Source organism: Siniperca chuatsi, linkage group LG2, assembly GCF_020085105.1.
Source record: "Siniperca chuatsi isolate FFG_IHB_CAS linkage group LG2, ASM2008510v1, whole genome shotgun sequence".
Taxonomy (NCBI): Eukaryota; Metazoa; Chordata; class Actinopteri; order Centrarchiformes; family Sinipercidae; genus Siniperca; species Siniperca chuatsi.
Genome location: NC_058043.1, coordinates 2,014,910 through 2,041,628, shown reverse-complemented (window position 1 = coordinate 2,041,628; position 26,719 = coordinate 2,014,910). Strand labels below are relative to the sequence as shown.

Sequence of the window (26,719 nt, the reverse complement as noted above, 5' to 3'; positions counted from 1 at the left end):
TAATAATAATAATAATAATAGTCGTCTTATTAACACGCTGACAGCCTTGAAGTTTCCCCTCCACTCAGCAGCCAGCATGTGGACATCTTTTCGCTTCATTTTAGGGAAGCGGTGTGAACACAACACGACTGTATTATGTTTCACTACAAGTGCACATGGCGACTGTTTTCTCTGGTGCTGCTTTTTGCAGTTTTTAAACAACACTTGAACAGAACAGGTCGACTCAGAAACACTGGATGTCAGCCACATTACACGCCTTTAACTGGAAAACGAACGCCTCCCGTCAGCAGCTTGGTCTCTGAACTCAGATTCACACCTCGCTGCTGGGAAAGAGCCGCAGACTGTACTGTGTTTCGGTCCCGAACCAGGCGTGAAACCACAGAGGAAGTCAGCAGCGTCTGTGCAGCAGCAGCGCTGAAAGCCCCTGAACACACACAAGCTCTTTCCTTCTAACGCCATCAGTGGTCAAAATTAAACAAGTACATTTACGCCTGTACTGCACTTAGGTACAGTTTTGAGCTACTTGTACTTTACTTGAGTATTTCCATTTTATGCCACTTTCTTTTTTTAACTTCCCTACATATCAGAGGGAACTGCACCACTGTTGTCTGACAGCTGCAGTAACTGGCCGCTTCAGTTTAAGATTTTACATTAAAAACATACGAGAAGCTTATTAAAACACAAGATTGAACCAATCTTTTCGGTTTGGGGCTCGTATATAAAAATAAAGGTGTGTAGTTTGGGCTAGTGGGCAGACAAGATCACGTGATTGGAAACAGACAGCTGTCACGTCCCATGTGAAGAATTAACTGTCGATCTCAGCATCTTATTGCTTTAAAAAAAAGGATGTTTTTTTTTTATTATTGCAGCCACATTTTTACTGTTTCGTTCTTTCGCTACGTCTTAACTCCCAGCGTGAACCAGAGAAAACGAGGGGACTGCTGCCAAAGATTCACAACTACAAGTAAGACACCAGCGTAGGAGCTGTCGTGCGTTACTTGTGGATCTGCTTTGACTGAAGAGACAATGACAACATTTCCAACAAACGCAGTTTTGCTTCTTTATTGAGTGAAATGAAATCCAGACAGGCGACTTTTCAAGGTCACAACACCACAAACGCTTGGCATTACAAGTCTGCATGTTCCTACGATTACCACCACCTCCTCCTCCTGCAAGACCCCGCGCCAAGAGCTTTGGCAACTTCATTTGTAAACTGAAAATTAAATTTGAAAACAAAAGTCCGTGTAAGGAGGGTGGAAGTCGAAAACAAATGAGAAATAGCTGTCGTAATTAGTTTCTGTCAGTTTTAGTAAAATGAGGGGAAAGCTCAAACAGGGGGGGGGCGGGGGAATGGAAACATTTCAACCTGGGTTAAAATCAGTTAACGTTGTGTATTTTAATTACAACTTTCATGCCTGATCCATTCTTCTACCCACTACTGACATTCCTTCAAGGCCACCTTTTCCCTAAACAACAGAAAAAAAAAACCTCTTTACCTTATTATTTCCTTATGATATTATAATTATATATTTATTTTACTTTTTTTTTTTAAGTGTACATCATCTCAGCCATGTGTGACATCTTCTTGGGGATGTAGAGATAATACTCCATGTAGCCAGAAAGGTCCTCTATCGTGATGTCGTCGACGTAGGCTCGCGCCTGCTCCGAACACGAGCGAGGGGAGCCAGACGACGACGACGATGAAGGTGACGAAGCTGCGGCAGCATTAGTGTTGGTGCTGAGTGTTCTGGTGGGGTCCTCGTGGCTCGGCAGGCTCCTCTCGCACTCGGAGATGACATTGCGGAGCCCCGTGAAGGAGTACACCTCCACGCCATGCCAGCCCTGATGATTGGACTGGCACCGGCACTGAGATTCAGCCCCTTGCCCGCTCTCTTCCTGGGAATCTGAACTATTTCTCCAGCCACAGGAGCAGGGAGCGCGGGGGCCTTCTGCGGAGCCGCTACTGTGGAGCTCGGATAAAGCTCGGAAGTCAGCGGCTTCTGCAGGCCCGGATATCCGAGGTGCTCCAGCTCCAGACTCTGCTCCGTCACAGGCACTTTTCTCTGGGCCACTCTCCTCGCTCGACGCGGCATCTCCGGAGCTTCCTCCACCCTGCCTGGATGATGTTGCAACAGCAGTAATAACAGTGGGGATCTCTCGTAAGGATGGCGAGGAAACCACAGCTCCAATATGCGTCTCGTACCCAGCACAAGATCCAAAAACCAGAGGGGAGATGTGGTCGGGAGTGCCCGAAGAAGAGAGCTCTTTCTGGGCCGGGACAGCTACAGAGGAGGGTGTTCTTCCATCGACTGCAGGACGAGGCTCCACAGGCTCAGGCATGGCCAGGCGCTGGTGCTTCAGGCAGCCACTAGGGGTCGACAGTGCAGAGGCTGCAGTGGTGCTGCAGTAGGTGAACTTCGGAGGGTGGAGGATGGGGGACTTGGACCGCCGACGCCGCTGGGTTCTGGATGCTCCTCTCGAAGTTTTCCTCATACAGCTAAAGATGGAGGGAAGAGGAGGGCAAGAAGAGAAAGGAAGGGGAGAGATAATGACGGGAAAAAACAACATGAAAAATTGTGTAGTAATCATAATCTTAAGCTCTCTGGAGCTAATTACACCACATCTACACCAAACCCGCCTGATTATTACAGTTTTTTTACAATCGCTATGACAGTTTTTTTCAATTTATTTAACAAGTTTCCTAAACTCTTAACACGGTTAGCACAACATCCGTCTTTGTAGGCTGTACAATTAACACATGTCTTGTTGCTCTGATACAAAATGCATACACCAATTTAAAATGCTTGAACTTCTTTTACACACAAGCTCAACCGTGACCAAAACAATGTCATTTTACAGTCAAATTTACAAATGCTTTCACGCTGCATGTCAGAACAGATAACATCGTGTTCTGAACGTAACTTATACAGGCTAAAGTCAAAGCGAACAGCTGTTCACATTGTGAATTGAAACACAAATATATTCCCTGTATTTTATTCCATTGCTAATGAGAAACAGCTGATTGCAATTATGCAAATATATAAATCGCAGCTGATTCCCATCTAGGAACCACACTCAGGTGTTGAGGTTTTTTCAATCGCATGATCATATGTTCTGAAAGGACTCTTTGGGCTGATCTTGTGTGGAAAAGGAACACTATGCATGCATTTACTAAACCCAACAAAACAAAAATGTAGAGAGGCTTCAAAAGAAACTACAATGCAAAACACAATCTATGATCAATACAATATACTGTCTGTTGTATAAGGGCAGACCTGACACATAAAATAATGCAGTTTCATCATCAACAATATCGGCTGTACCGATATTTAAAATGAGCGATTACAGAGAAAGTTGGAGGCAACAGAAAGTCGTCTTAGCTTTCCCGTCACACGGTCGGCTGGACGTGTACAGGCACAGCCGGTTGCTCTGCCAAGGGCCAACCCGTTCAGCCTCCTCCCGCTCTCTCGGGTCACCGTCACTGTGTTTTAATGCAGCCAAATTCACAAATATAATTGTTCTCATTTACATATTCTTCTGTTTGTGTTGTCAGGCAGCTGAACCAGTTATTTGGGTGTACTCGGAGACTCTAAAGCTGGAATTGTGCTTCTCCGGGCGGCGCGTTGGCACAAATGGCACATTTGAGTGGCTGTTTCTTTTATACTTCTACGCGGCACGTTTACGTTTGTTTTGGTCTCCATTTCGACCCCACCTCCCAACCGGGACCGAATCAACCAATCGGTTTGCCTGACGCGCAGGGCCGCACAACACGTTCTTGAGATTTTCACTGCGTAGGTTCGCAGAGGTGTTTACGTCGCGTTAACGTCATATCGGATGGATGGTAGAGATGGAAAAGATGCCCATGTTAAAGACGGTTGTATGAATACAGAGTTGGTCATCTGAGTATTAAAATACTGACAGTAAAACAACATTTTCATTACATTTGGGTTTAATTACACTGACCGACGGCCTTTGGCTGATGCGACGCGTTCGTATTTGTTTGGTTTTCAGGCTCTTTTGTATTATTAAAGTAACAAGGCGGATATATTAGCTTCCCAGTGCTAATTACGAGTCGGTGACTTTACGTGCATCTTCAGAAAAGCTGATTTCCAGCTTCAGATTTTGCCGGTGTCTCATAAACAGCTCATAGGTCACTTTTTACAGCATATAAAAGCCTTTACAACATATTCGTGGTACATACCTGTGAGTCATGATTTCCTAATTACATGCTGCCTTATTTATCAGCAGGCTGCTTAAATTGCACATAAAATGATCTCTTCTGTGTGTAAGAACTTAGTGTTTTGTACTTTACCATATAAAGATAAAAATAAGACAACTGATGTTGGAACATAAAGTGTACAGTATATGTTGTGAAGAATATTTTTTATCACAATTCACGTCTAAAATGTATCACGAGTACGGCTGCACGATATGGTAAAAAACCATCATATTGACAGATATTAAGATTGCGTTATGATTCACGATTAGTGGGAATGGTCACTTTGCATCACAAATTTCCTTTTCACTGAAACAAACTATTAAAATCATGTTGATGTGACATTTGTTTTGGTCTGTACCAAACAAACATGTTTTCTTACATCTGGAGAACAACGTCTGTCGGCGTCGGCGTCTCTGCAGCTCTACAGCACTTCGTCATAAAGCTGCTCTGTCACACATTTTACCTTTGTCAAAAAACCGCAGCTTCTGCGATTTGGATATTGCACTTGGCCACATTGCAAGTTTGATAATATTGCGATTAATTGCGCGGCCCTAATTATGTGCCCCTTACAAAATGTCAATAGCCTGATTTTTCGAGGACGGCGAGACTTTATCAGCCAGGTCATAATTTCACGTAACATAAAGAGGCTTTCAGTACTTTCACAAGTATTTTCTGCCAGACCTGTCTGGTCCTGCTGGGCTAAACTAGTTTAAGCTTTGAGATAAGCCGGTCCGCACGTTAAGAAAGGCCAAACGTAGAGTTTGAACACTTTGTTGTGTTCCACTGAAGGCCTGAGTGTTCAGTTGGCAAATGTAGCTCTTAACTACATCACGTCGAAATTTTCATTGAAACAAGACAATTAAAAATACGTTAAACACTGCCTACTTCTTCACAGCCTGAAAATTAAATTAAACCTCCTGTTCACAAGACGTACTCACCCATGCCAGTTGTCCTTCGGGCAGCCGAGTTTGGGCTTCGCTCCGCTGGTGTCGAGACAGGCGCGTGATGCCACTCGGGGAGCCAACGCCTCCGAAACACTCACAGCTCCGGGTAAACTGGAAAGAAAAAACTTTTAATCGCAGCAAGTGTGCCAGCAACCACCAAGCCCTCAGCATCTAATCAAACGCACACCTACCTCTCAACATCAATAGAGGACTTAATGGAGATTTATGACAGTAAAATTGATTACATGGAGCAAAGGCTTGTGGCTTTTACTCTGTGTTTTGTTTCAAAGCTGGGGGGTACTGTTGGAGCAGCTGATAACAGCACAGAACAGAAAAAACATCTGACGTCTGTTAAAACTTAAACTAAACGTTGTTTAGTTTAAGTTTTGCAGATTATAACCTTTAATTTTATTGGAATTGTACGATTATATTTTCAGCATATAACCAGTTCTACAGGATCTCTTGGGCTTGGATTTCTTGGCAAAAGCACTTCAAAAGTGTTGCACGCAGGTTTACAAGTGAGGTGCCATCGCGGTTTATAATGACACATTAAAACAAAATGCAATAACAGAAACAATAAAGCGCGGGTCACTGGTTCGGTCTTGCTTTTTACTGAGGAGAATATAAGCACTTCCTAATATGGGTTCATAAATGAAGTGGGGGAGTAACGTCGGCAGAGTGAGTTAAATCTACCATGATGGCACCAGCCGGCATGTGCAGTATGTGGTAACAACAAACTTTTCACGCAGAACATGACAGCAACAGAAAACAAGAGCCAAAGAAGCCAGTGGTTCGGTCAGTTAGCTGTTATTTACCTCTCAGCGTCAACCCTCAGCTTCTTGAAGGCCGTCTGCAGTGTCTCCTCTTCGCAGTCCTTCCCTCCTGCCTCCATGGTGGGAGGAGGCCGCTCTGACCAGCCACCCAGCTAAAAAACACACAAACACACAACAGTAAGTCACCGCTGAAATGTGGATTATCATGCAGTTGTGGGCTACTAGTTGGTCTTGCAGGTTAAATGTACAACATTGTGTTGTGGCAGCAGTTACAGTCAACACAGCCCAGACAGGTAGACTCACATAACACTGACTTCCACTGTACAAGAACATTAAAACAGAGATTCTGTCTGACATATCGATTGGCAATTTGCTCATGTATCAATTGTTCAATTCTGTCTCCCACACATCACGTGAGTGACAAGCTGACGGTGCCACAAACATGTTTCTGGAGCCAAAAAAAAAATAAACAAGGTGTGGTTTAAATTGTACATGAACATATAATTATGTTGAGAGTTTATCTCACAAGTCCACATGAACTGTTATAATCCCTTAAAAACGACAACATTAGCAACCACTGCTGGTAAACAGCGGATTTCATTAGCACTCCCACCCTGTTAGCTAATGCTAGTTACTGTGGCTGCTAAGCTAACTGGCTAGCTGGCCGCAGGACGTCGTTTTAAACGTTTAGAAACAGTTTAGAAACCTTTTTAAAAACACAGTGATGTAATACTCACGGTTAAGGATATCCTGGTCGCAGTAAAGAGAGATATGCCCAGGGCATACAGGGTGTTTCCCTCGCAACAGGCCCTTGGACGTTGAGTAGCCAGCTAAGGCTAATGCTAGCTAAAGGGACTGACTGGGAAGCTACCGCTAGCTTGAAAGGCTCCGCGAAAACACGACCTGTGCCTTTTTATTTAAAAAAAATAATAATAAGCCTGCGCATGGATGGCTGGACTCGTCTCTAGAAATCACTCAACGAATTAACATCGGTGTTGTGACCAACAGCGCGGACGTTAAGGCCCGACGTTAGCTTAAAATCGCGACTTTTCTTTCTTCGCCCTTGTTTACAGTCGAACCAGGCGCAGTGACTCTGCAACTGCGCGCGGCGCTGCTGACGTCACCGGCAGGAGAGGGGGGGCGGGGGGGAACCCCACCTCACGCTGACGTCACCCTCTGCTGTTTACATCCCCGTGCAGGAAAACATGTCCACCGTTATGTGCCACACATATATATATCTATATAGATATATCTATATATATCTATATAGATATATATATCTATCTATATCTATATCTATCTATATATATATATCTATCTATATATATATAGATATAGATATATATATACACACCAATTAACTTCATGTCCTCTCTCACTACATCCATAAACCTCCTCTCTGGTCTTCCTCTAGACCTCCTGCCTGGCAGCTCCACCCTCAGCATCCTTCTACCAATATATTCACAGTCTCTCCTCTGAACACGTCCAAACCACCTCGATCTGGCCTCTCTGACTTTATCTCCGAAACATTCCTGATCCTGTCCGTCCTCGTCCCTCCCAAAGAGGACCTCAGCATCTTAAGCTCTGCTGCCTCCAGCTCTGCCTCTTGTCTTTCCTTCAGTCCCGCTGTCTCTAAGCTGTACAGCATCGCTGGTCTCACCGCCGTCTCCAACACCTTTCCTTTCATTCTTGCTGAGACTCTTTTATCACACAACACACCTGACACTTTTCTCCACCCGCTCCAACCTGCTTGCACTCGCCTCTTCACCTCTTCTCCACAGTCTCCATCGCTCTGAACCGTTGACCCTAAGTACTTAAAGTCCTGCACCTTCTTCACCTCTGCTCCCTGTGACCTCACCGTCCCACCTGGGTCCCTCTCATTGACGCACCTGTATTCTGTCTTACTGCGGCTAAGCTTCATATATATATATATATATATAATACCATTACATGTGTTTTGTTTTCATATTAATGACATCGTTTGTAGGCCAAGGGCGTGGAGTCTGAATGGGGAGCACAGTGCTGCGGCACGGTTACATAACAGGCCACAGCTTTTACTCAAGTAAAATATCTGAGTACTTCTTCCACCTCTGCAAGTATTAAACCACACACTCACTCCATTACAAACAAAAAGAAACCGTGAATCAATATGAACAACATAATCAATGAGTAGCTGAATAACAATAATAATAATACGACTCTGAGGTGTTTATACGATTTCAAAGATCTGAGTGCTAAGACAAGATTGTCCAGGGTGTGTGACCGATTGCATATCTATATATAGATATAGATATAGATATACACACAGTATATATATAATGCTTTTCAGTTGGGTAAATCATTATCTACATATGTTTTTGCCATACAACACCTGGACAATTTTCTATACTAATGGAGTAGTATCAAGGTAGATGGAACTAATTCAATAAATCATTCAGTTGCCGTTATCTTTCCCACAGATATTATATGTTCTCGAGAGAAGACATTTATCCCACGGGGAAGTGGCTTGCTCAAGTCTCAGAGACTGTACTTCTTTCATTTTATGTGTTCTCTCTCAATTTACCTAAGTTTAAATATCTTTATTGATTTATTCTGGTTTGTATTGCTTATTATTATCTAGTGCTTTTCTTTGCCTGTGTGAAGCACGTTGAATTGCCTCTGTGTGTTTGAAATGTGCTGTGTAAATAAAGCCTTTCACAGGAAGCTCTGGTCTGTATTTGTAGTGTTTTGTGACGTGTGCACTGACGGGAGACACCAGGAGTAATTTATCCCAAAATGTCAGCATGGGGGAGGACCTGTAAGTTTTTGCAGCCCTGGCAGCTGCAAAAACTTAGGAAGGGATGAAACGTCTGACTCAGTTTAAAAGAAAATGATTTAACCTCATTTGAACTGACAAACGTTTGCAAACTTTTCTACAATTTACATCTTTCGCAGTTCAAATATTCTCATTCTACTGCTCTCTGAATAACTCCAGACTTCATTTCATTACAAACTAACAAAAACAACCTCACTGATGTTGTCACTCGTCTCACCTCCTTTAAAAATGTCAGAAAACAAAAGAGCTATAAAAAGCCTGAGATACTTACCCGAATATGGTATTTTAACTCTGTGACATCAGTTAAAATCCTCTTATAAACTGCATTAGAATCACATATATCTGGCTATATTTTTTATTTGTTTTTAAATTATTTATTTTTCCTCATTTTCTCTGCTAGTTTCTTTTATTTCGTATGTGTCCTCTTTCTCTGTCCTCTGTTGGCTTTTCTTTCAACAAAGTGAAGGTAAAATAACAACTACGACATGAAACTAAGTTCTTATATCATAGTTAAATGCAAATACTTCCTGAGAGCACGGGGTTGCGGATGTGGTCCAATCAGACGGCGCCAACTGGACGTTGTTCCCGGAATGTTCTGTCTTCGTCCAATCAGAAGAAAATGCGTGTAAGACTACAGGAAGAGTCGGACCTCTTGACCAATAAGGTGCCGCAACAGTGTGACGTGTCGGTGGAAAGCACGTACAATCAGGAACGCCTGCGCGCTCGCTTTACCGGCGTCTGTACTGAAGCGGCAGCGACTCATGAGTACGAATCACACACGCAAAGCTAAGTATTCTCCTTTTTAGCGGCGATTGAAGATTTATCCATCTGAGTTATTCGTGCCGAAATGTTGTGTTTAAGCGGGTTGTCGCTGGCTCTCGCGCTCGCTCTGCTGCCTGGTTCCGGTGAAGCCCTGAAAGAAGGAGAGTGTGAAGGTAGGTTAGCCTGCTAGCTTCGGTTAGCTTACAGCATCAGCTGAATGGCTGCCTGGCTTCAGCAACTTTTTTTTTTTTTTTTTAAATATTACAAGAAGAAGAAGAATAAATTGTCGACACAGAGTCTTGAGCTTTCTGTAAAGTGTAGAAAAAGCTATTAATGGCGGGAGTCCGTTATTTTTATTTTTTTTAGGGGTAGTGTAACATGTTTTTGTGAGGCTAACTGGTTTCCACACACTACTCTTAAAGGGAAAAGCATCCTCCCAGAGCCGCCAGGCTGCTGCTTACAAAAAGCGTTTTTAGTTATTAATTATCCTGCGACTGGGAATACAAACCAGCCTTAGACCAGCCCACCTGACACCCCCCACCTGAAGATGCACCACCACCCACCACAGCCCACGTGCCACCTGAGGTTTAGCAGACAGACATTTAAATCAACCATGATTTGTGAGGATGCATGAAACAGAAACCCCAGTAAAGTGTTAAATTATAATCATTTTAGAGCTGCATTATAAATATATTACTCTGCTGATTATGTTCTTGATTAATCCCTTTTCTGTAAAATGCCACAAATAAAACTAAAAGGGTATATGTGTTGTAGTTTCCCAGAGTTAAAGGTAGCATCTTTAAAACTGCTTGTTTTGCCCAACCAACAGTCCAACCCCCGCCCTGTTAACAGTTTGACAGTTTTTGAATTATGATCTGTTTAATTGCTCTTCAACAGTCAGAAAAGTCTGTTTGTATTTGCTGTAAAAAAGCAGATCATGTTTGTTGGCGTCAACATAAAGAAAAGACCAGTTTGTGTGTTCGGGACAGGAAATTAACACCACCGGGTCTTTATTAGTGCCTGAAGTGGATCAACGTCTGTTACTGTACTGTAATTTCTGACTTGCAAAGCACCACTCGCAGCAAAAATCGCACAGCATTTGTCCAATGGCTCGTGTTAATTTTCACCGCGTTGGTGAAAGTGGTTTTTATTTTGTGTCTTCGTTTCAGTGTGTGTGACCTTCCTCGGGAAGTTTTACCAGTCACTAAAGGACAATGACGTAAAGTTCAGCAGCGCAGACATCGAGAAGGCCATCACAAAGAGCTGCAGAGATGCTAAAGGCAAAGAAAACCGCTTTGTAAGTACTCTACAGACTGGGATAGTCCTTTTGGTCGTGTGTTTGTTTGTTTGTAGAGAGTGATGGTCACCTATATGTGAACTGGATTTTTTTTTATATTAAACTGATCTATTTGTTTGTTTGAGGAAAGAAATTGTGAAATGAAAAGTTTGACAACAGCTGCTGATGTGCTGGTATCACGTTTTTTTAATGCTACGATTATTGTGGCCAAAAATATCATGAAAGTCATCAAACTTTTTCTTAAAATACTCCAGCTAGAGCTAAAATATAGTAAAAATTCTTCACACCATGATTGTCTTTTTAGATTTAATCAAACCTAACAAACTGAACAGTGAACTGTATATTGCAGCTTTGTTGGACCAACATCAAATACATAAAAAAAACAAAAGCAGGGTTTTAAAGTTTACGACCGTTGACTGGATCTGTCTGTGTAGCTCAGATTCTTTGCACCCGTTCATGTTTTCCTTCTTTTGGGTGTTTTTAATAGTTGTACTCACTTTTATTTACAAAGTTTCAGCCCTCAGACCTTCCTCAGGTAAAAGTTACGACTCTGCACCCATAAACTAGCGCCACTTCAGTAGGTCGAGTAGCTAATGTTAGCATAGCATCTCATAACCAGAGTTTCACTGGTCCTGCTGTGTGTTTGACTGGTAAAAAGCTGCTTCCTAGTGGTTCATCAAAATAAAACTGTATTATTAGACAGAAGCATGTTGTGTTCGTGGTGCCTTCATGATAATCACGGTGATGCCAGTGATAAGGTTGTTGATTCACCATGGTAAACAGTAAAATCGGGATACTAGCACACCTCCAGCCAGGACTAAAAGTATTGATCGGCAAATACTGCGATGGAGCTTCTGGTTAAAGTGCAAGTGTGTGCTTTTTGAGTATTCTTGTTAGGGTGCTGCTAACACATAGTAGTAAAAAATTTAGATTAATACCATAGGCTGTTTTCTTTTCATTGTTGTAGTGGCGTTACATTTCTGTCAATGGAAAAAGGAAACGGTATTGCTGGCTTTTGTCACTAAGTTCATATAGTGTGGGTAGTTAGTGATTTTTGTCTTTTATCCACAAATTACATTGTATGATTATTGACAGTCATGCCCCAAACTGTACTATGGTGCAGTTATAATATATAATGCAATCATACCGGGAATGATGTAAAACGTCAAACAAGTGAAATGGAATTTAAGTCGAGACTTGAAATGCTGTTTGTTGTCGGGCAGTGTTTTCATTTGAACACACACTTAATGCTGACCTGCTGAAGAAGAGATGTGTGCTGTGGGTGAATAGCCGACACATCCTGGAAATATAGTGATAGAAATGCTCTTCCCCCTCAGTTCGTAGCTGTGCAGGCGATCAGCAGGGCAGAAAATGTGTCGTTAAATGGTTGCCGGTTGTGCTGACTGCCATTCTCCATCTACAAAAAATCCCAATGTGCAGTTTTTGCCTACATGGGGCTGGTTGTTGTCCTGTGCCTCTTATGCAAATAAAGCCAAGCTTAAAGCAGCTGTAGTCAAATTTGTATTATCTGTATGGGAAAGGGCTCGCTCGTAGTGATGAACGCACAGGTAATCATCACTCCAAGCTGCAGGCGACTTTCAGCTCATCGTTTTGGTTTTCCGGTCCGCAGCTGTGAGAAAAGGCCACGTTAACATCTGTCAGCTGAAGAGCCAGATATTTTTCTCTGGAGTTAGTTGAGTGATGAACTGAACTACAGGTGTGAACGCACCTTGAGTGTCTTGTGGTAAAGCCTCCATATTCTTTGCTTATGGTATATGGAGAGTGAATGAAACAGAGGGAAAGTGAGAGACCCTTTTATACACGGTTAACCCTAGAAAACAGTCAAATTATGTTTCTTTCTCCCCATTTCACTTGTCTAGTGTTACTACATCGGAGCAACAAGTGACGCAGCCACCAAGATGATCAACGAGGTGTCCAAGCCTCTCAGCTACCACGTCCCAGTGGACAAGATCTGTGAGAAACTGAAGAAGAAGGACAGTCAGATCTGTGAACTGAAATACGGTAAGGAGGAAAAAAACTTATATTTCTATTTTTTATCTAAAACACTTCCCTACAACTCTCTCAGCCATATTTTCCATCTGTTGAAATTATAAGATCCAGAGTCACACATGACTTACATTAAATTCATTTGGCAGACACTTCTGTCCAAAGCGACTTACTATTGTAAGTCAAACCACGTAGTAGCAGCGTCCAAAAAAAATAGGAGTGTAGGAAGGAAGGAAGGAAGAGGAGGTAGGAAGGAAGGAAGGAAGAGGAGGTAGGTAGGTAGGAAGGAAGGAAGGAAGGAAGGAAGGAAGAGGAGGTAGGTAGGTAGGAAGGAAGGAAGGAAGGAAGGAAGGAAGGAAGGAAGGAAGAGGAAGGAAGGAAGGAAGGAAGAGGAGGTAGGAAGGAAGGAAGGAAGGAAGAGGAAGGAAGGAAGGAAGAGGAGGTAGGAAGGAAGGAAGGAAGGAAGAGGAAGGAAGGAAGGAAGGAAGAGGAGGTAGGAAGGAAGGAAGGAAGGAAGGAAGGAAGAGGAGGTAGGAAGGAAGGAAGAGGAGGTAGGAAGGAAGGAAGGAAGGAAGAGGGAGGAAGGAAGGAAGGAAGGAAGAGGAAGGAAGGAAGGAAGAGGAAGGAAGAGGAAGGAAGGAAGGAAGAGGAGGTAGGAAGGAAGGAAGAGGAGGTAGGAAGGAAGGAAGAGGAGGTAGGAAGGAAGGAAGAGGAGGTAGGAAGGAAGGAAGGAAGAGGAGGTAGGAAGGAAGAGGAGGTAGGAAGGAAGGAAGGAAGGAAGGAAGAGGAGGTAGGAAGGAAGGAAGGAAGGAAGGAAGAGGAGGTAGGAAGGAATGTAGGAAGGAAGGAAGGAAGGAAGGAAGAGGAGGTAGGAAGGAAGGAAGAGGAAGGAAAGAAGGAAGAGGAAGGAAGGAAGGAAGGAAGAGGAGGTAGGAAGGAAGGAAGGAAGAGGAGGTAGGAAGGAAGGAAGAGGAAGGAAAGAAGGAAGGAAGAGGAAGGAAGGAAGGAAGAGGAGGTAGGAAGGAAGGAAGGAAGAGGAGGAAGGAAGGAAGAGGAGGAAGGAAGGAGCGAGCGAGCAGGTCCCTTCACTGCACCATAGTTGGATGGGAGCATCAACAGCGAGCCAGAGTAGTGTGGGAAAACTTGTGAAGGTTGAACACCAGGCAGGAAGCTTTCTGGATTGGCTGCAGCGGCCTGATGGCAGATGCAGGGGGGGGAGTTGAGGTAGTCCAGGTGGGAGATGACGAGCGCCTGGATGAGCACCTGGGCCGCCTCCCTGCTGAGGGAGGGGCGAATCCTCCTGATGCTGTAAAGGAGGAATCTGCAGGAGGCAGGCGACTGCTGCGATGTTCGCCGAGAACGACAGTTAGTCATCCAGGGTCACTCCCAGGTTCCCCGCCGTCCAATTTGGGACCATCGCAGTGTTGTCATGGCGATGGACGGGTCTCAGTGAGCGTGCCCTTTGCCCTGGAGGAACATAAGGCTTAGTCTTGTCCAGGTTGAGCTTTACGTGCCTTGACATCCACTCCAAGATGTCAGCCAGGCAAGCAGCGACGTGTGCCTCCACCTGAGCGCAGCATAGCAGTGGTAGGAGGAGCCATGCGAGTGTACGACAGCGCCAAGTGTCTGTGTAGGTGGACTGTAGAGGTTCTGTGATAAATGAATAATGGCTGCTGTGGTATTTCTCCAAATCCGTTTATGGATGCGAGGCAATAATAAACAAGACTTTATACAAGCTGAGCTGGCAGTAATAATATTAAATTTATATGTGTATAAAATAAAATGAATCCTTGAGGTCTAACAAACGTGTTGAATGCATTTCTTTCCTCCATAACATAAAACATTTGCAACTTGTGCACGGGAGAAACTCCACAGGACACCTTTTCATGGATTACAGCGGCCAAGTCATCATTTTGTGTCTTTTCTTGTGTCCCATGTAGACAAACAGCTGGACCTGACCACAGTGGACCTGAAAAAGCTTAAAGTGAAGGACCTGAAGAAGATTCTGGAGGAGTGGGGCGAGTCCTGCAAAGGCTGCGCCGAAAAGTCTGACTTCATCCGCAAAATCACAGAGCTCATGCCCAAGTACGCCCCTGCAGCCGCCCAAGCACGGACAGATCTGTAATGAGGAACAAAAACAAACAAAAAAACACAACCACACAACTTTGGACTTGACTTAGACCAGGCTGCTATCCCGTGAGGAGGAGGAGGAGGAGGAGGACCAGGAGAGGAGAAGCGAAGCGGAGTTTTGTCTGACATGTTTGTCTCTGGGTTTTGGAGCTGTAGACCTGATCTGATAGTCCTACACTGATTCACAAGTATAGATTTGAGTGTATGCACGTGAGGATGAAGTCCTATACATTTACTTTTAAATCAAGTGCAAGGGGAATGAACAGTGTTCGCAACAGGCGTGGGGTGCAAGGTTGGGGAGGAATTCACAGCACAGGAGCACTTACTGAAGGGGGCATTTGAGCATTGGGAGCAGGATTTCTGTTGATGTAGTTAATACATTTCACAGTACGTTTGCTGAATAAGTGACGTTTGGCTACGTTCTCCAGAAATGTCAGTATAACCAAATAGTCCACTGATACATTTGAATGGAAATGTCATTGAGCAGTAAGCAGCTGTGCTGAATCAGTCACTGTACAGCCTGCTGTTCACAGACACTACCACCACCCTACCACCACCCAGCCTCTGCCAACGCCACCCGACAAGATCTTAATGCCAAGATGCGTTTTTTGTTGGAAAAACGTGTTTTGAAGAATGTGTTTAATTTCCTGTAGTGATCCTCCAACTTTACCCCGATTTCCACGACGTCCTGTCGAGGAGGTTGAGCGAGGGTGGATGCTGATCAACATCCATGACCAGTTCCCCAAACCGAGACTTAAAGGAAACGCTCTCTGTCTTTTTAAGCAACGCCGACATGCCCACGTGCACATTAGAAGAATTACCGGTCGCTGCAGTTCCTCCTGTCCATACCAGACGAGAGCTCCCTTTCTGATGCGATCCCGCTGTGAGAGACTGAGGACAAAATCCAAAGTCCTGTTCTGTGCAAAAACAATTCAAGACAAATCAAGTGGATGTCCAAAGCTGGACTCTTTTTAGTATGAAATTCCCTCTTTGTTTACGAATTCTCCGCTGCAGGAAGATACCCACTTGATTTGTCTAACTGCTGAAGCCTCACATTAACTTTTACAGGTAGGATTAACTTTTAAAATGAATTTTTGCGCAGAAAAGGACTGTGTATTTTGTCCCCAATCGCTTACATGGTAATAACGTTAGGAAGGGATCTCTTAATGGCCGGTATGAACAGGAGGAATGATTGCAGCAACCAAAAACGTTTCGAAGTGTACACGTGAGTGTTGTATTAAGATGAACTTGAAAATGAAGCTATCCTTTAAGGCCGAAGTTAATGTAAAAAAAAAAAGTCCATGGCCACTCTCCTGCAGAGACATTCAGATCTCCAGCACTCTTCCCCCCTTTTTAACCTCCAGTTTAGTCATTTTGTTTCAATTTACAGTTAACAAGGTCGCCCGTATTCCAACCCAGAGCCAGTCAAATGAATTGTGCAGTTATTAAAGAATGAAATAAACGAGCTACTTCTGTTTGTTCTTATCCCGGACACTTGTCAGATTGACGCTTTTTGCAGGACGGCAGCAGCCCGTGGCCTGGCCGGTAATCCACAACGAGTTAACCTTTTTATATGGAAATGGCCCCCCCCGAATACTCAGCACTGCAAATAATTAGCGTCTTCTGCCAGAAAAATGCAGTTCCTTCATAACAAATACTCAGAGGGCGTGGAGTATGGGTGACTTAAGTACATTTTGCTGGTCTTTGACACAGGAAGGTACACCAATCTAACTTTTTTTTTTTTTCAAAGTAAGAAATATTGAGGTAAGATATTTATTGAAGATTTTTTAAATTAAAAGATGTACCTTCTGTACCCCGATGGTTTCTGTAGTGCTGCTGTACGTGTTGCGAACATTGTAACTCTCGGCTCTCCTGCCGTCCACCTTCCGCTTCCAAGCAGCGCCGGGATCGCTTGCGGTATAATCCAGTCAGGAGTTGGATGAGTGTTGAAATTTAAAATAAAAATAAGAAATTTGACTGTGGGTGAACTCACTCGCACACCTGTGTCACTAATTCAGCTTTGCAAGAACATTTATGGTTCCTGAACATGGAGGGAAACAATTATATATAATATATGTGTATGTATATATATATATATATATATATATATATATATATATTGTATTTTCTTCCACATGTTGCAGTGACAGGTGAAACTGAGCTGCCCCCCCGGACTGTTGTCTTTCAGAAGGGATCCAGATTTTATAGTTTGATGTAAACAGTGTGTACTTAAAAAACAAACAAACATGATTAAAGGTTTGTGATGCTTGAGACTTGATTATGGGAAATGAAAACTTAAAATACGCTGTTGTTTCACATTGACCTTTTCATGTAAGGCCTAGGCATTTGTTACAACTGTACTATTCAACTTTCTCATTAAAATACGAAAAATGTCCATCTGGAGTAGAGGACGGTATGATTTCCTGAAACACGTGTGAGTTCAGTTGAAATGTGTGTACTGAGGTTTCAAAATGATTTTTAGTAAATCAAATATTGTCTAAAGACTGATTCGAATAGCTTTGAATCATATCTGAAGGGAAAATCTGGAATTTAAATTGTGCAATATAGTATATTTTCTTTTAACAGCATTAAGGGATGAAAACAGCCTCATGCGAGGTTTGTTTTAAGAGCAACATTCGCCACAGGGCAGTGCAAAATGAAACTGAATGTTATTTATTGTATTAAATAATAGTTTGATGGGCCACAAACTTATACAAACATGACCACAATGCCAATCATTACAGAGCATTGATAATATGAGAGGAACTTACAATCAAATCATAAATACATTTCCAGGACTATAAATTGACCAGTGATGGAAACTAACTGTACATTTACTCACGTACTTCTACTTTACTTGATTATTTCCATTTAATCTTTTCTACTGCCACTCCACTACAATCCAGAGGGAAATATTATACCTTCTACTCCATCACATTTGACAGCTTTAGTTACCAGGTACTTTTCAGATTAAGATTTAATATAAAAAACACATGATACATTCATAAAATACAACACATTAATAAACATTTAACCAGTGTTTCTCAGCCTCTTTCACTTGTGGCCCTTTACAAACAAACAGAATCCAGCTGGGGCCTCTTGTCACATTTGTCCCTCTAAATTTCTCACGTGGTTTTATTTAAGTTAAACAGTTCTAGGCTCGAAGAGGTCAAATTATCCGATATTTTACAAAGAGAGAAAAATAAAACAGATGAAAACAGATTTGTCTATCAACCTTTCTTCTTCCCATCTCCCATTAATCATCTCACGACCCCTCTGGTGACCCTTTGGAGGGGCCCGACGCCTAGGTTGGGAACCACTGGACTAAACTAGCAAACTGTATATAAACCAGTTAAAACCAGCTAACTGTATATAAAGCAGTTAAAACTAGCTAACTGTATATAAAGTAGTTAAAACAAGCTAACTGTGTATAAAGCAGTTAAAACTAGCTAACTGTGTATAAAGTAGTTAAAACAAGCTAACTGTGTATAAAGCAGTTAAAACTAGCTAACTGTATATAAAGTAGTTAAAACAAGCTAACTGTGTATAAAGCAGTTAAAACTAGCTAACTGTGTATAAAGCAGTTAAAACAAGCTAACTGTGTATAAAGCAGTTAAAACTAGCTAACTGTATATAAAGCAGTTAAAACTAGCTAACTGTATATAAACCAGTTAAAACCAGCTAACTGTATATAAAGTAGTTAAAACAAGCTAACTGTGTATAAAGCAGTTAAAACTAGCTAACTGTGTATAAAGTAGTTAAAACAAGCTAACTGTGTATAAAGCAGTTAAAACTAGCTAACTGTATATAAAGTAGTTAAAACAAGCTAACTGTGTATAAAGCAGTTAAAACTAGCTAACTGTGTATAAAGCAGTTAAAACAAGCTAACTGTGTATAAAGCAGTTAAAACAAGCTAACTGTGTATAAAGCAGTTAAAACTAGCTAACTGTGTATAAAGTAGTTAAAACTAGCTAACTGTATATAAAGCAGTTAAAACTAGCTAACTGTATATAAAGTAGTTAAAACAAGCTAACTGTGTATAAAGCAGTTAAAACTAGCTAACTGTGTATAAAGCAGTTAAAACAAGCTAACTGTGTATAAAGCAGTTAAAACTAGCTAACTGTATATAAAGCAGTTAAAACTAGCTAACTGTATATAAACCAGTTAAAACCAGCTAACTGTATATAAAGTAGTTAAAACAAGCTAACTGTATATAAAGTAGTTAAAACAAGCTAACTGTGTATAAAGCAGTTAAAACTAGCTAACTGTGTATAAAGCAGTTAAAACTAGCTAACTGTATATAAAGCAGTTAAAACTAGCTAACTGTATATAAACCAGTTAAAACCAGCTAACTGTATATAAAGTAGTTAAAACAAGCTAACTGTATATAAAGTAGTTAAAACTAGCTAACTGTATATAAAGCAGTTAAAACTAGCTAACTGTATATAAAGCAGTTAAAACTAGCTAACTTTAAATAAACCAGTTAAAACCAGCTAACTGTGTATGTAGTTCAAACTAGCTAAATAAAAACATGACTTCTGTCCATTCTGTCAGTGTATATAGCTTTTATTTGTATATATATATATATATATATATATATATATTTGTATTTTTGACTATTGAGCTGCTGTAACAAGTGAATTTTCTCTGGTGTGTGGGATCAATAAAGTTATCTTATCTTTTTCATTTTAAAAATCTCTTCTCTGTAAACGACTCTTGGTCCCACACGGGATTTAAAATGCACGTCTCACATAAATAAAGTAGTCTAATAAAATAAAATGTATTGTTTTATTTATTGTTGTTTGTCCCGGTGTCCAAAACAAAGCGTGACGCGTCATGACGCGTCATGACGGCGGCCGACAGGCGTCATCGCCGTCTCCGCCGCCCTCCAAAGGAAAAGCGCACATTCCTATTGTCCAAGATGGCGGCGTAGGTGCAGATCCTATGATGCTGACATGTTTTTAAACGACTTTATGCTTTTATTTCGATATATATGCAAGTGTTCGGCGTCTGGAGTGGTAGCGTTTTTTTGTCGGGGCCGCCGTGTGCCACGTTGTTTTTGCTAACACCCCTGGGATTCGCTCTCCAGGCCGGATTCCCGTTGCAAGCACCGAAAAGTTTGAGCTCCATCACCCTTTGAAAATGAAGAGGCAGGCCGGGAGAGAGACTAGTCCGTCCAGGGCCCTCGCTAAACGCATACGGGAAAGGGAACGAGAGAGCGCGCGGAGAGAGGAGCTGCCACCGCCGCCCCTGGCTCTGCTGCTGGCGGAGAGCCGGGGATATCACCGACGGAGCCGAAGCAGGGAGCGAGAGAAGCCGCGGCTCCGGGAGGAGCGAGCGGCCGCCCTGGAGCTCCACCACCGACATGAGCTCAGCCTCCTCGGTCGCCCGCCGCTGCGGACCACGGCGGCGGAGCTCCCCGCCGCCAGGCCGGGCACCCTGGAGTACAAAACGCTGCTCATCAGCAACCTCGGCTCGCAGGTCTCGGACGAGGACGTGGAGGACGCGCTGTTTCACGAGTTCAAAAAGTTCGGGGACGTCAGCGTGAAGCTGTCGCACACGCCGGAGCTGGGCCGGATCGCCTACGTGAATTTCCGGCACCCGGAGGACGCCAAAGAGGCCAGGCACGCTAAATCCGCCAGGTTAGTTCTGGGTGACCGACAGCTTAAGATTGAACCCATGTACGTGAGGAGGCGGAGCGTCACACCGCCTGACGCCGGTTATTTGCCCCTGCACGCGCCGTACCCCTACCGGCAGCGCTCCCTCTCCCCGCCGGGGCCCGGCGTGAGCAACATCAGAGACCTCAGAGCCAGACACTACGCCTTGGAGACCCTGGGACTCAGCAGAGACAGGGAGAGGCTTCTGGATTATTACGGTATGCTGGATGAAAGGGGCAGGCCCTATGGCTTCCCTCCGATGCCAGTGGTGGAGGACTTAAAACCGGAGGATGACCAGAGGGCGACCAGCAACCTCTTTATTGGAAATTTGGATGGTAACGTCACAGAAGCGGAACTGAGGAGGGGTTTTGACAAGTACGGCATCATAGAGGATGTTGTGATTAAACGCCCGGCTCGTGGACAGGGTGGGGCGTATGCTTTTGTGAAGTTTCAGAACCTAGACATGGCCCACCGGGCCAAAGTGGCCATGCAGGGGCGGCTCATCGGGGGCAACCCAATAAAGATCGGCTACGGCAAAGCTAACCCCACCACGCGGCTCTGGGTGGGCGGTCTTGGGCCTGGAAACTCCCTCGCCGCCCTCGCTCGAGAGTTCGACCGCTTTGGAAGTATAAGGAATATCGACTACGTTAAGGGGGACAGCTTTGCTTACATCCAGTATGAAAGTTTGGACGCTGCCCAAGCCGCCTGCACCCAGATGAGGGGTTTCCCTTTAGGTGGCCCCGAGCGGCGTCTGAGGGTGGACTTTGCTAAAGTTGAGGAGAGCCCCTCCCGCGCGTTTCCTCCTGGTTACCAGCCCCCCGTCGCTCCCCCCTCCCACTACGACCTCCTCGGGGAGACCTACAGTCGCCACCGCAGCCTGGAGCGAGAGCTGAGGGGAGCCAGGGACCGCTCGTCGCCGCCCGCCCACAGCCTCCTCTCCCAGAGGGAGAGAGAGAGGGCCCTGCTGGAGAGAGACTACCCCACCAGCCCCACCCGCAGCCTGGAGAGGAGAGCGGCGGGAGTGGAAGCGTTTGGGAGGAGCGTGAGAGGAGCGAGGAGCCGCAGCAGGAGCAGGGAGCGGTGGCTGAAGGAGAGGGAGGAGAGGAGGAACAGGAGGAGGAGCAGGAGCCCGTCCACCGACAGGCCGGCAGAGGAGAGGGAGAGGGAGAAGGAGAGGGGGAGGTCGAGGGTTCGAGGTCAGTTAGGGGCCGTCTCTCCCGATGCGAGCCCAGACCGAGCGCGGGTCCGAGCTCCCGACTCCACCACGGAGCCAAGAGACCACTCCCCTGACAGCGGCGCAGGGGGACGGCACTCCGCCGCCAACGAAGAAGACCCACCGGTCGGCCGCCACCACAGCAAGAGGTCCACCGGCGAGCATCTCAACAACCACCACCATCGAAACAGCGAGATCATCGCCGCCAGCTCTCCCGCGATCCACACGGACACGCACTCCTCCTCCTCCTCCTCCTCTCCCAGCACGCTGTCCGAGTTCGCCCAGGCCTCGCTCTCCAAGATGTGGCACGGCTTCTTCGCTCTGAAGAACAGCAGTTTTCCCACAGACCTGTACATGCTGGAGGGGGGCTCCTCGTTCTTCAACGCCATGATGAAGGACAGCCTGAAGCTGCAGAGCCAGAACCAGCCCAGCCAGCTGAAGATCGTCCAGAGGCTCCGCATGGACCAGACCCGACTCGACGAGGTGTCGCGCCGCATTAAGCTCGGGCGGCCCGACGGGTTCGCCATCCTGTTGGCTCTCCAGGGCCCCATCGACCGCCAGGGCCCCGCCCCCGAGCCGGGGCTGCAGGTCCGCTTGCTTCGCCACCTGGTGACCTACCTGCGGAACAAGGAAGCAGCTGGAGTCGTGAGCCTGCCCGCCGTAAAAGAGGGGGGGCCTGGGGCGATGCTGTATGCCTTCCCTCCTGGAGTGTTCTCGCAACAGTACCTGCAGGCTGCCAAAAGGACTGTGGGTAATATGGACGAGGAGCACATGGTTATTGTGATCGTTAATGACACTAATTGATTTATTACACTGAAGAAGAGTACAAACATGTACAGACACTTACAAGCATGCACACACACACACAGCGAACTGAGAGGAAACTACAAATACTTCCATGTTGTTTTTTTTAGAAAGATGCATTTTATTGTTTTACTCAGTGTCTTATATATGAAACACAGAAAGAAGTACGCTACGTCTCTCTTTTACTCTCTCTCTTCCTCATTTATTACTTTATGTCTCCCTCTCTCGCTGACGTTCAGCTGGATGTCGCATTTACAGACGGACAAGAATGATTTTACATCGTGGGTTTCTGGGGGAATCGAGCGTTTTTAAAAAGGTCTGTAATGAAAAACACTTAAAGGAGAGAGGATGTAAAAGTAAAAGCCTGCTGCACATACAGGCAGCACTGTTACTTTTGTACTCTAAGCTGTAACATACAACACTAAATCTGAGGGGCTTGTTTTTTTATGCTCGTTTACTTTATTTGTCTTTTTTTGTTTTCCTTTTTATCTGAATTTACCACGTTGTTCTGTGTATCCAATGTACAAGGGAGTGGGAGGTTTTATATGAAGTGACTGTACTGTAAACCGAACGGGAAAGCGATGCCAGCTGAGTCTGTCTCAGCCTTCTCCAGTTTGTCTCCTCTAACTGGTCTCTACTGGTCTCTGCTCGCAGGTTGAGACTGTCGTGACGTGTTTTTTTTTAGTTTTCATGAAAAGCGCCAGCCGGCGCAGCCAGTAGAGACGAAAGTGAATTTCCTGACCCCGTCCCCCTGTGACTGTGTATTTTACATAGCTAGTGTTTCTATGAACTGAACCATTCCAGTTTCTTCTTTCGTTTTGAAAGGCGTGAGTGTGTTTTGGTGTGTTGTTGCATGCAGGAACAGACAAAGTTACATTTTGTCAGTCTAAAAAATGTACGCTTCCCCTTCAGTAACCTGTCGTCACTTGAGATGTTGGAGACACGCGTTCACGCGAGGTCTGATCATATCACTGGTTCGGATTTTATATTGTATACTGACTTTTATTCCAATTTTAATACATCGATCCATCCATCTCCTATCCATCCATGCTCCAGGTTCTTCTCACCTGCCATCGCTTTAGCTTCAGTAATGTCTTCGTCGTCTCAGTCCCGCTTCTTTCTCTTAATGCGAACATCATTTACAGGCAGTTTTAGTTGAATAAAACAGTGATGTGTTTTTGAGAAATCTGAAGAAGTGATGCGTTTCAGAAGCTCTTCAATTACCTCTGGAAATATACAAACAACACAGGCGATCTCGAGATGCGTCTTTAGCACCGCTCCCTTGGGATTTATGTAACTGAACTTCGGTGTTTGTGCCAAGATAATATTTTACAGACAAAAAAAAACAGATTTAAACCACTTTTTCCCACCCAGATGATCATGAATGAAATATTAGAGGCTGGAGAAAAATAACACCGGAGACGGCAGCCGTAGGCTTTTTATGTTGTCGTGGAAACGAGCGTCGTCGCCGTGTAAAAGTTCAGTGAAACCTTTGCCGTGGAAACGCGGACGTCCAGCGGCGTTTTAACCTGCGACATTTTTCTCCACGACAACACCGTCGTTCACGTGGAAGACGTGCAAAACCTCGCGTAGTCTGAACTCTCGTCACACGGCGGCGTTTCAGCTGCGTGCCACTTGTTGTTGTTATTATTGTTTCACAGAAGCCACACAAAGGTTGATTAGAGCTTGAAAATGTCTCAAAATTCACGAGGGAATTGCGTCCGACGGTGTTCAGATTTCAACGGCAGCAGCCTCTTTTTAAATACGAGCAGCAGACGCTTTGTTCAGTGACGTCAGGGCTAATCGGGAATCACGGGACACGTCTGGCCGAAGATAAAGCTGCTGTTTTAATCTGTTTACGACACAAACGGCTAAATGTGTGCAAACGTCAAGATGACTAGAAGCGACAAGCTGAAACGCACAAAACACATCTAGATCCTAAAGTACGCGGTCTGCGAGTGGAAAAGACCAGAGCTGCAGCTGACGGTTATTTCCATTACCAGTTCATCTGCCAACTTTTTAAAATTGATTAATCATTTGGTCTAGAAAATGTCAGAAGAAAGTCCATTTTGCAGATCACAGTATCCTTTTGCTTGTTTTGTATTTGTACGGCACTTTTCAGCAGCACGAAAACGAACACGAAGCGTGCTGTGGGTCCGAGTCCACGACTACGCCCGGGCCTCCGGCCTGGCCCGTGGTCTTTAACGTTGGCGACTGACTTCTAATTGTCCTTCTTTGGCTCCAGAAACTATTATTTCTTTGTTTAATTGATCAAACTTAAACAACCAACACTTAAAAGATATTCAGTTTACTGCCACGTGAGACGGAGGAGCAGTTAGTCCGTACACCGCAGAAGCTAGAAAATGTTTCCCATTGAAAAACCGTTCCAAGTAGGTGGATCATTTCAGACGATGGACCAATCGACTAATCATTTCGGCTCTAAAGAACAAACATTGAGGTATTATCTACCTGTTGCTGTAACTGTTTATGCTGTCAGCCTTTATGAGGCAATGTCACTGTTTTAAATGGCATCATTTCTCATTATTCTGTTATTAGTGAGTGTTAATTAATTAATTAATTAATAAATAAATACCGCGTCTGCTGCGTTCTTTTAGTCATACTGTCTGATTTGCAGCAGTAATAGTAACTAACAGTGGTGGAAAGTTATTAAGAGAACAAGTACAGTTTTCGGGTATTTATGCTTTAATTGAGTAATTCCGTTTTCTACTTCTACTCCACTTCAGAGAGATATTGTGCTTTTTACTCCGCTTTATCTGACAGCAAATTGTTTTTTTTTATTATTTTGCAGATTCTTTGTCATTTAAACATATGATGAGCTTGTAAAACGATCCATTTTTCAGCAAAAGAAGTAATTTTATCCTGGAAATGAGCTGTTAAAGTTTTCCTGTTAGTGTAGTGGGAATATTTTAATCTGTTTTCAGTGTAAATTAACTCGTTTCAAGAATTTTGTAAAACTCAGCTCTTTCTCAGCAACCCGTCTTCCTCTCTCTTGTTTCAAGACACAGGCGTTTTGTTTTTTTGCATCAGTGAAACTAATCCTATAAAATATATATATATATATATATATATATATGAAAGGATTCATACTTTAATTCATCACGGATTGATACTTTAAGTATAATTTGCTGTTAATTCCTTTGTATCTTTTGTACTTTTACTTAAATCATGTAAGTAGTTTTTAATGCAGATGCAATTTACTTGTAAAGAAATATTTTTAAATACTAGTATTACTACTTTTAGTTAAGTAAAGGATCTGAGTACTTCTTCCACCACTGGTAGCTACCATTTTCATAGATGGCGTGACGAGGTAGTCTGTTTCCAGCCTACTGTCTTAAAAGTACCTTTTAATTTTCTTTGAACTTTTGTTTCGCACATGCAGCTTCTCACTTTTGCAGCGTAGCTGTTGTTGTCTGAAAGCTGCTCGGTCCGGCGGTTTTGGATCTCTGGCTTGAATGAGTTTGATTAAGAAAAAATAGAGTTATTCTTAAGAAAAGCGACGTGGAGACGGTGAAGCTGTCAGGAGGGGCCGGCCAGAAAAGCTTGGAAGAAATGTGGTCGTGTAACGCTGAAACTGCATGGCACCAGTCATATAAATATACCAGTTTTGTACAATATGCCGTTAAAGAATATAAAAACACTACTTTTTATACTAAATTCCCTTGACGAACAACAGGTTGTGAAAACGCTTCCCTCTTCCTGTCTCATGTAAACTCGTGGCGTGCCGTTATGACCGATAACGTTACTCAGACCAGGTGGCGTCCAGTCGGTTTTTTTGTACACAGATTCCCTCTTTGGTTTTGTTTTCGTGTCAACATAGAAACATGTATTCTGTACTGAAAAAATGGAATAAACATTTTATGCTCTTTCTAAAAGACCGGATGCTGTGGTGTCGTATGTCTGTCACACCTTTTCTGTCTGTCACAAGGTGCAGTGCTTCTTCTAGCACGTTTAATAAATACACCTGTACAAGTTACTGAAACTAGGAGTTTAACCCCGTACTTCACATTATGTTTTATATTGGGGGATAAAAGAACCTCGTCGGCTTATTAATTATAAATTCATGCATAGATTTTATAC

At 43.8% G+C, this 26,719-nt stretch overlaps 3 protein-coding genes across 4 annotated transcripts; 2 read left to right on the top strand and 1 right to left on the bottom strand.

The window, feature by feature from the left end:
- Positions 1 to 1,035: 1,035 nt before the first annotated feature.
- Positions 1,036 to 9,228, bottom strand: oser1 (oxidative stress responsive serine-rich 1). Of its 2 annotated transcripts, none has more exons than XM_044182902.1 (4): positions 9,023 to 9,228; positions 5,979 to 6,088; positions 5,158 to 5,274; positions 1,036 to 2,497 (listed from the first exon to the last, which is right to left on the bottom strand). In XM_044182902.1, the coding sequence occupies exons 2-4, from the start codon at positions 6,053 to 6,055 to the stop codon at positions 1,549 to 1,551; spliced, it is 1,143 nt and encodes a 380-aa protein (XP_044038837.1). In that variant the 5' UTR covers positions 6,056 to 6,088; positions 9,023 to 9,228; the 3' UTR covers positions 1,036 to 1,548. The 2 variants fall into 2 exon arrangements, with proteins under 2 accessions (XP_044038837.1, XP_044038827.1); XM_044182892.1 differs by lacking the exon at positions 9,023 to 9,228 and adding an exon at positions 6,674 to 7,049.
- Positions 9,229 to 9,463: 235 nt separating this feature from the next.
- Positions 9,464 to 17,342, top strand: manf (mesencephalic astrocyte-derived neurotrophic factor). Its single transcript, XM_044182934.1, has 4 exons — positions 9,464 to 9,686; positions 10,683 to 10,810; positions 12,691 to 12,832; positions 14,758 to 17,342. Exons 1-4 carry the CDS (start codon positions 9,599 to 9,601, stop codon positions 14,940 to 14,942), a joined length of 543 nt encoding a protein of 180 aa, XP_044038869.1. The 5' UTR covers positions 9,464 to 9,598; the 3' UTR covers positions 14,943 to 17,342.
- Positions 17,343 to 19,348: 2,006 nt separating this feature from the next.
- On the top strand, positions 19,349 to 26,516 carry rbm15b (RNA binding motif protein 15B). Its single transcript, XM_044182851.1, has one exon. It carries the CDS (start codon positions 20,090 to 20,092, stop codon positions 22,619 to 22,621), a length of 2,532 nt encoding a protein of 843 aa, XP_044038786.1. The 5' UTR covers positions 19,349 to 20,089; the 3' UTR covers positions 22,622 to 26,516.
- Positions 26,517 to 26,719: the final 203 nt, after the last annotated feature.

Excerpts from the sequence above, each read along its gene's own strand:
- rbm15b (XM_044182851.1), top strand. The coding sequence starts at position 20,090 with ATGAAGAGGCAGGCCGGGAGAGAGACTAGTCCGTCCAGGGCCCTCGCT.
- oser1 (XM_044182902.1), bottom strand. The coding sequence starts at position 6,055 with ATGGAGGCAGGAGGGAAGGACTGCGAAGAGGAGACACTGCAGACGGCC. Across the intron at positions 5,275-5,978 it reads CTGAGGGTTGACGCTGAGAG|TTTACCCGGAGCTGTGAGTG; the intron begins GTAAATAACAGC and ends TTTTCTTTCCAG. Across the intron at positions 2,498-5,157 it reads CCGAAGGACAACTGGCATGG|CTGTATGAGGAAAACTTCGA; the intron begins GTGAGTACGTCT and ends CTCCATCTTTAG.
- manf (XM_044182934.1), top strand. The coding sequence starts at position 9,599 with ATGTTGTGTTTAAGCGGGTTGTCGCTGGCTCTCGCGCTCGCTCTGCTG. Across the intron at positions 9,687-10,682 it reads GAAAGAAGGAGAGTGTGAAG|TGTGTGTGACCTTCCTCGGG; the intron begins GTAGGTTAGCCT and ends TCTTCGTTTCAG. Across the intron at positions 12,833-14,757 it reads GATCTGTGAACTGAAATACG|ACAAACAGCTGGACCTGACC; the intron begins GTAAGGAGGAAA and ends TGTCCCATGTAG.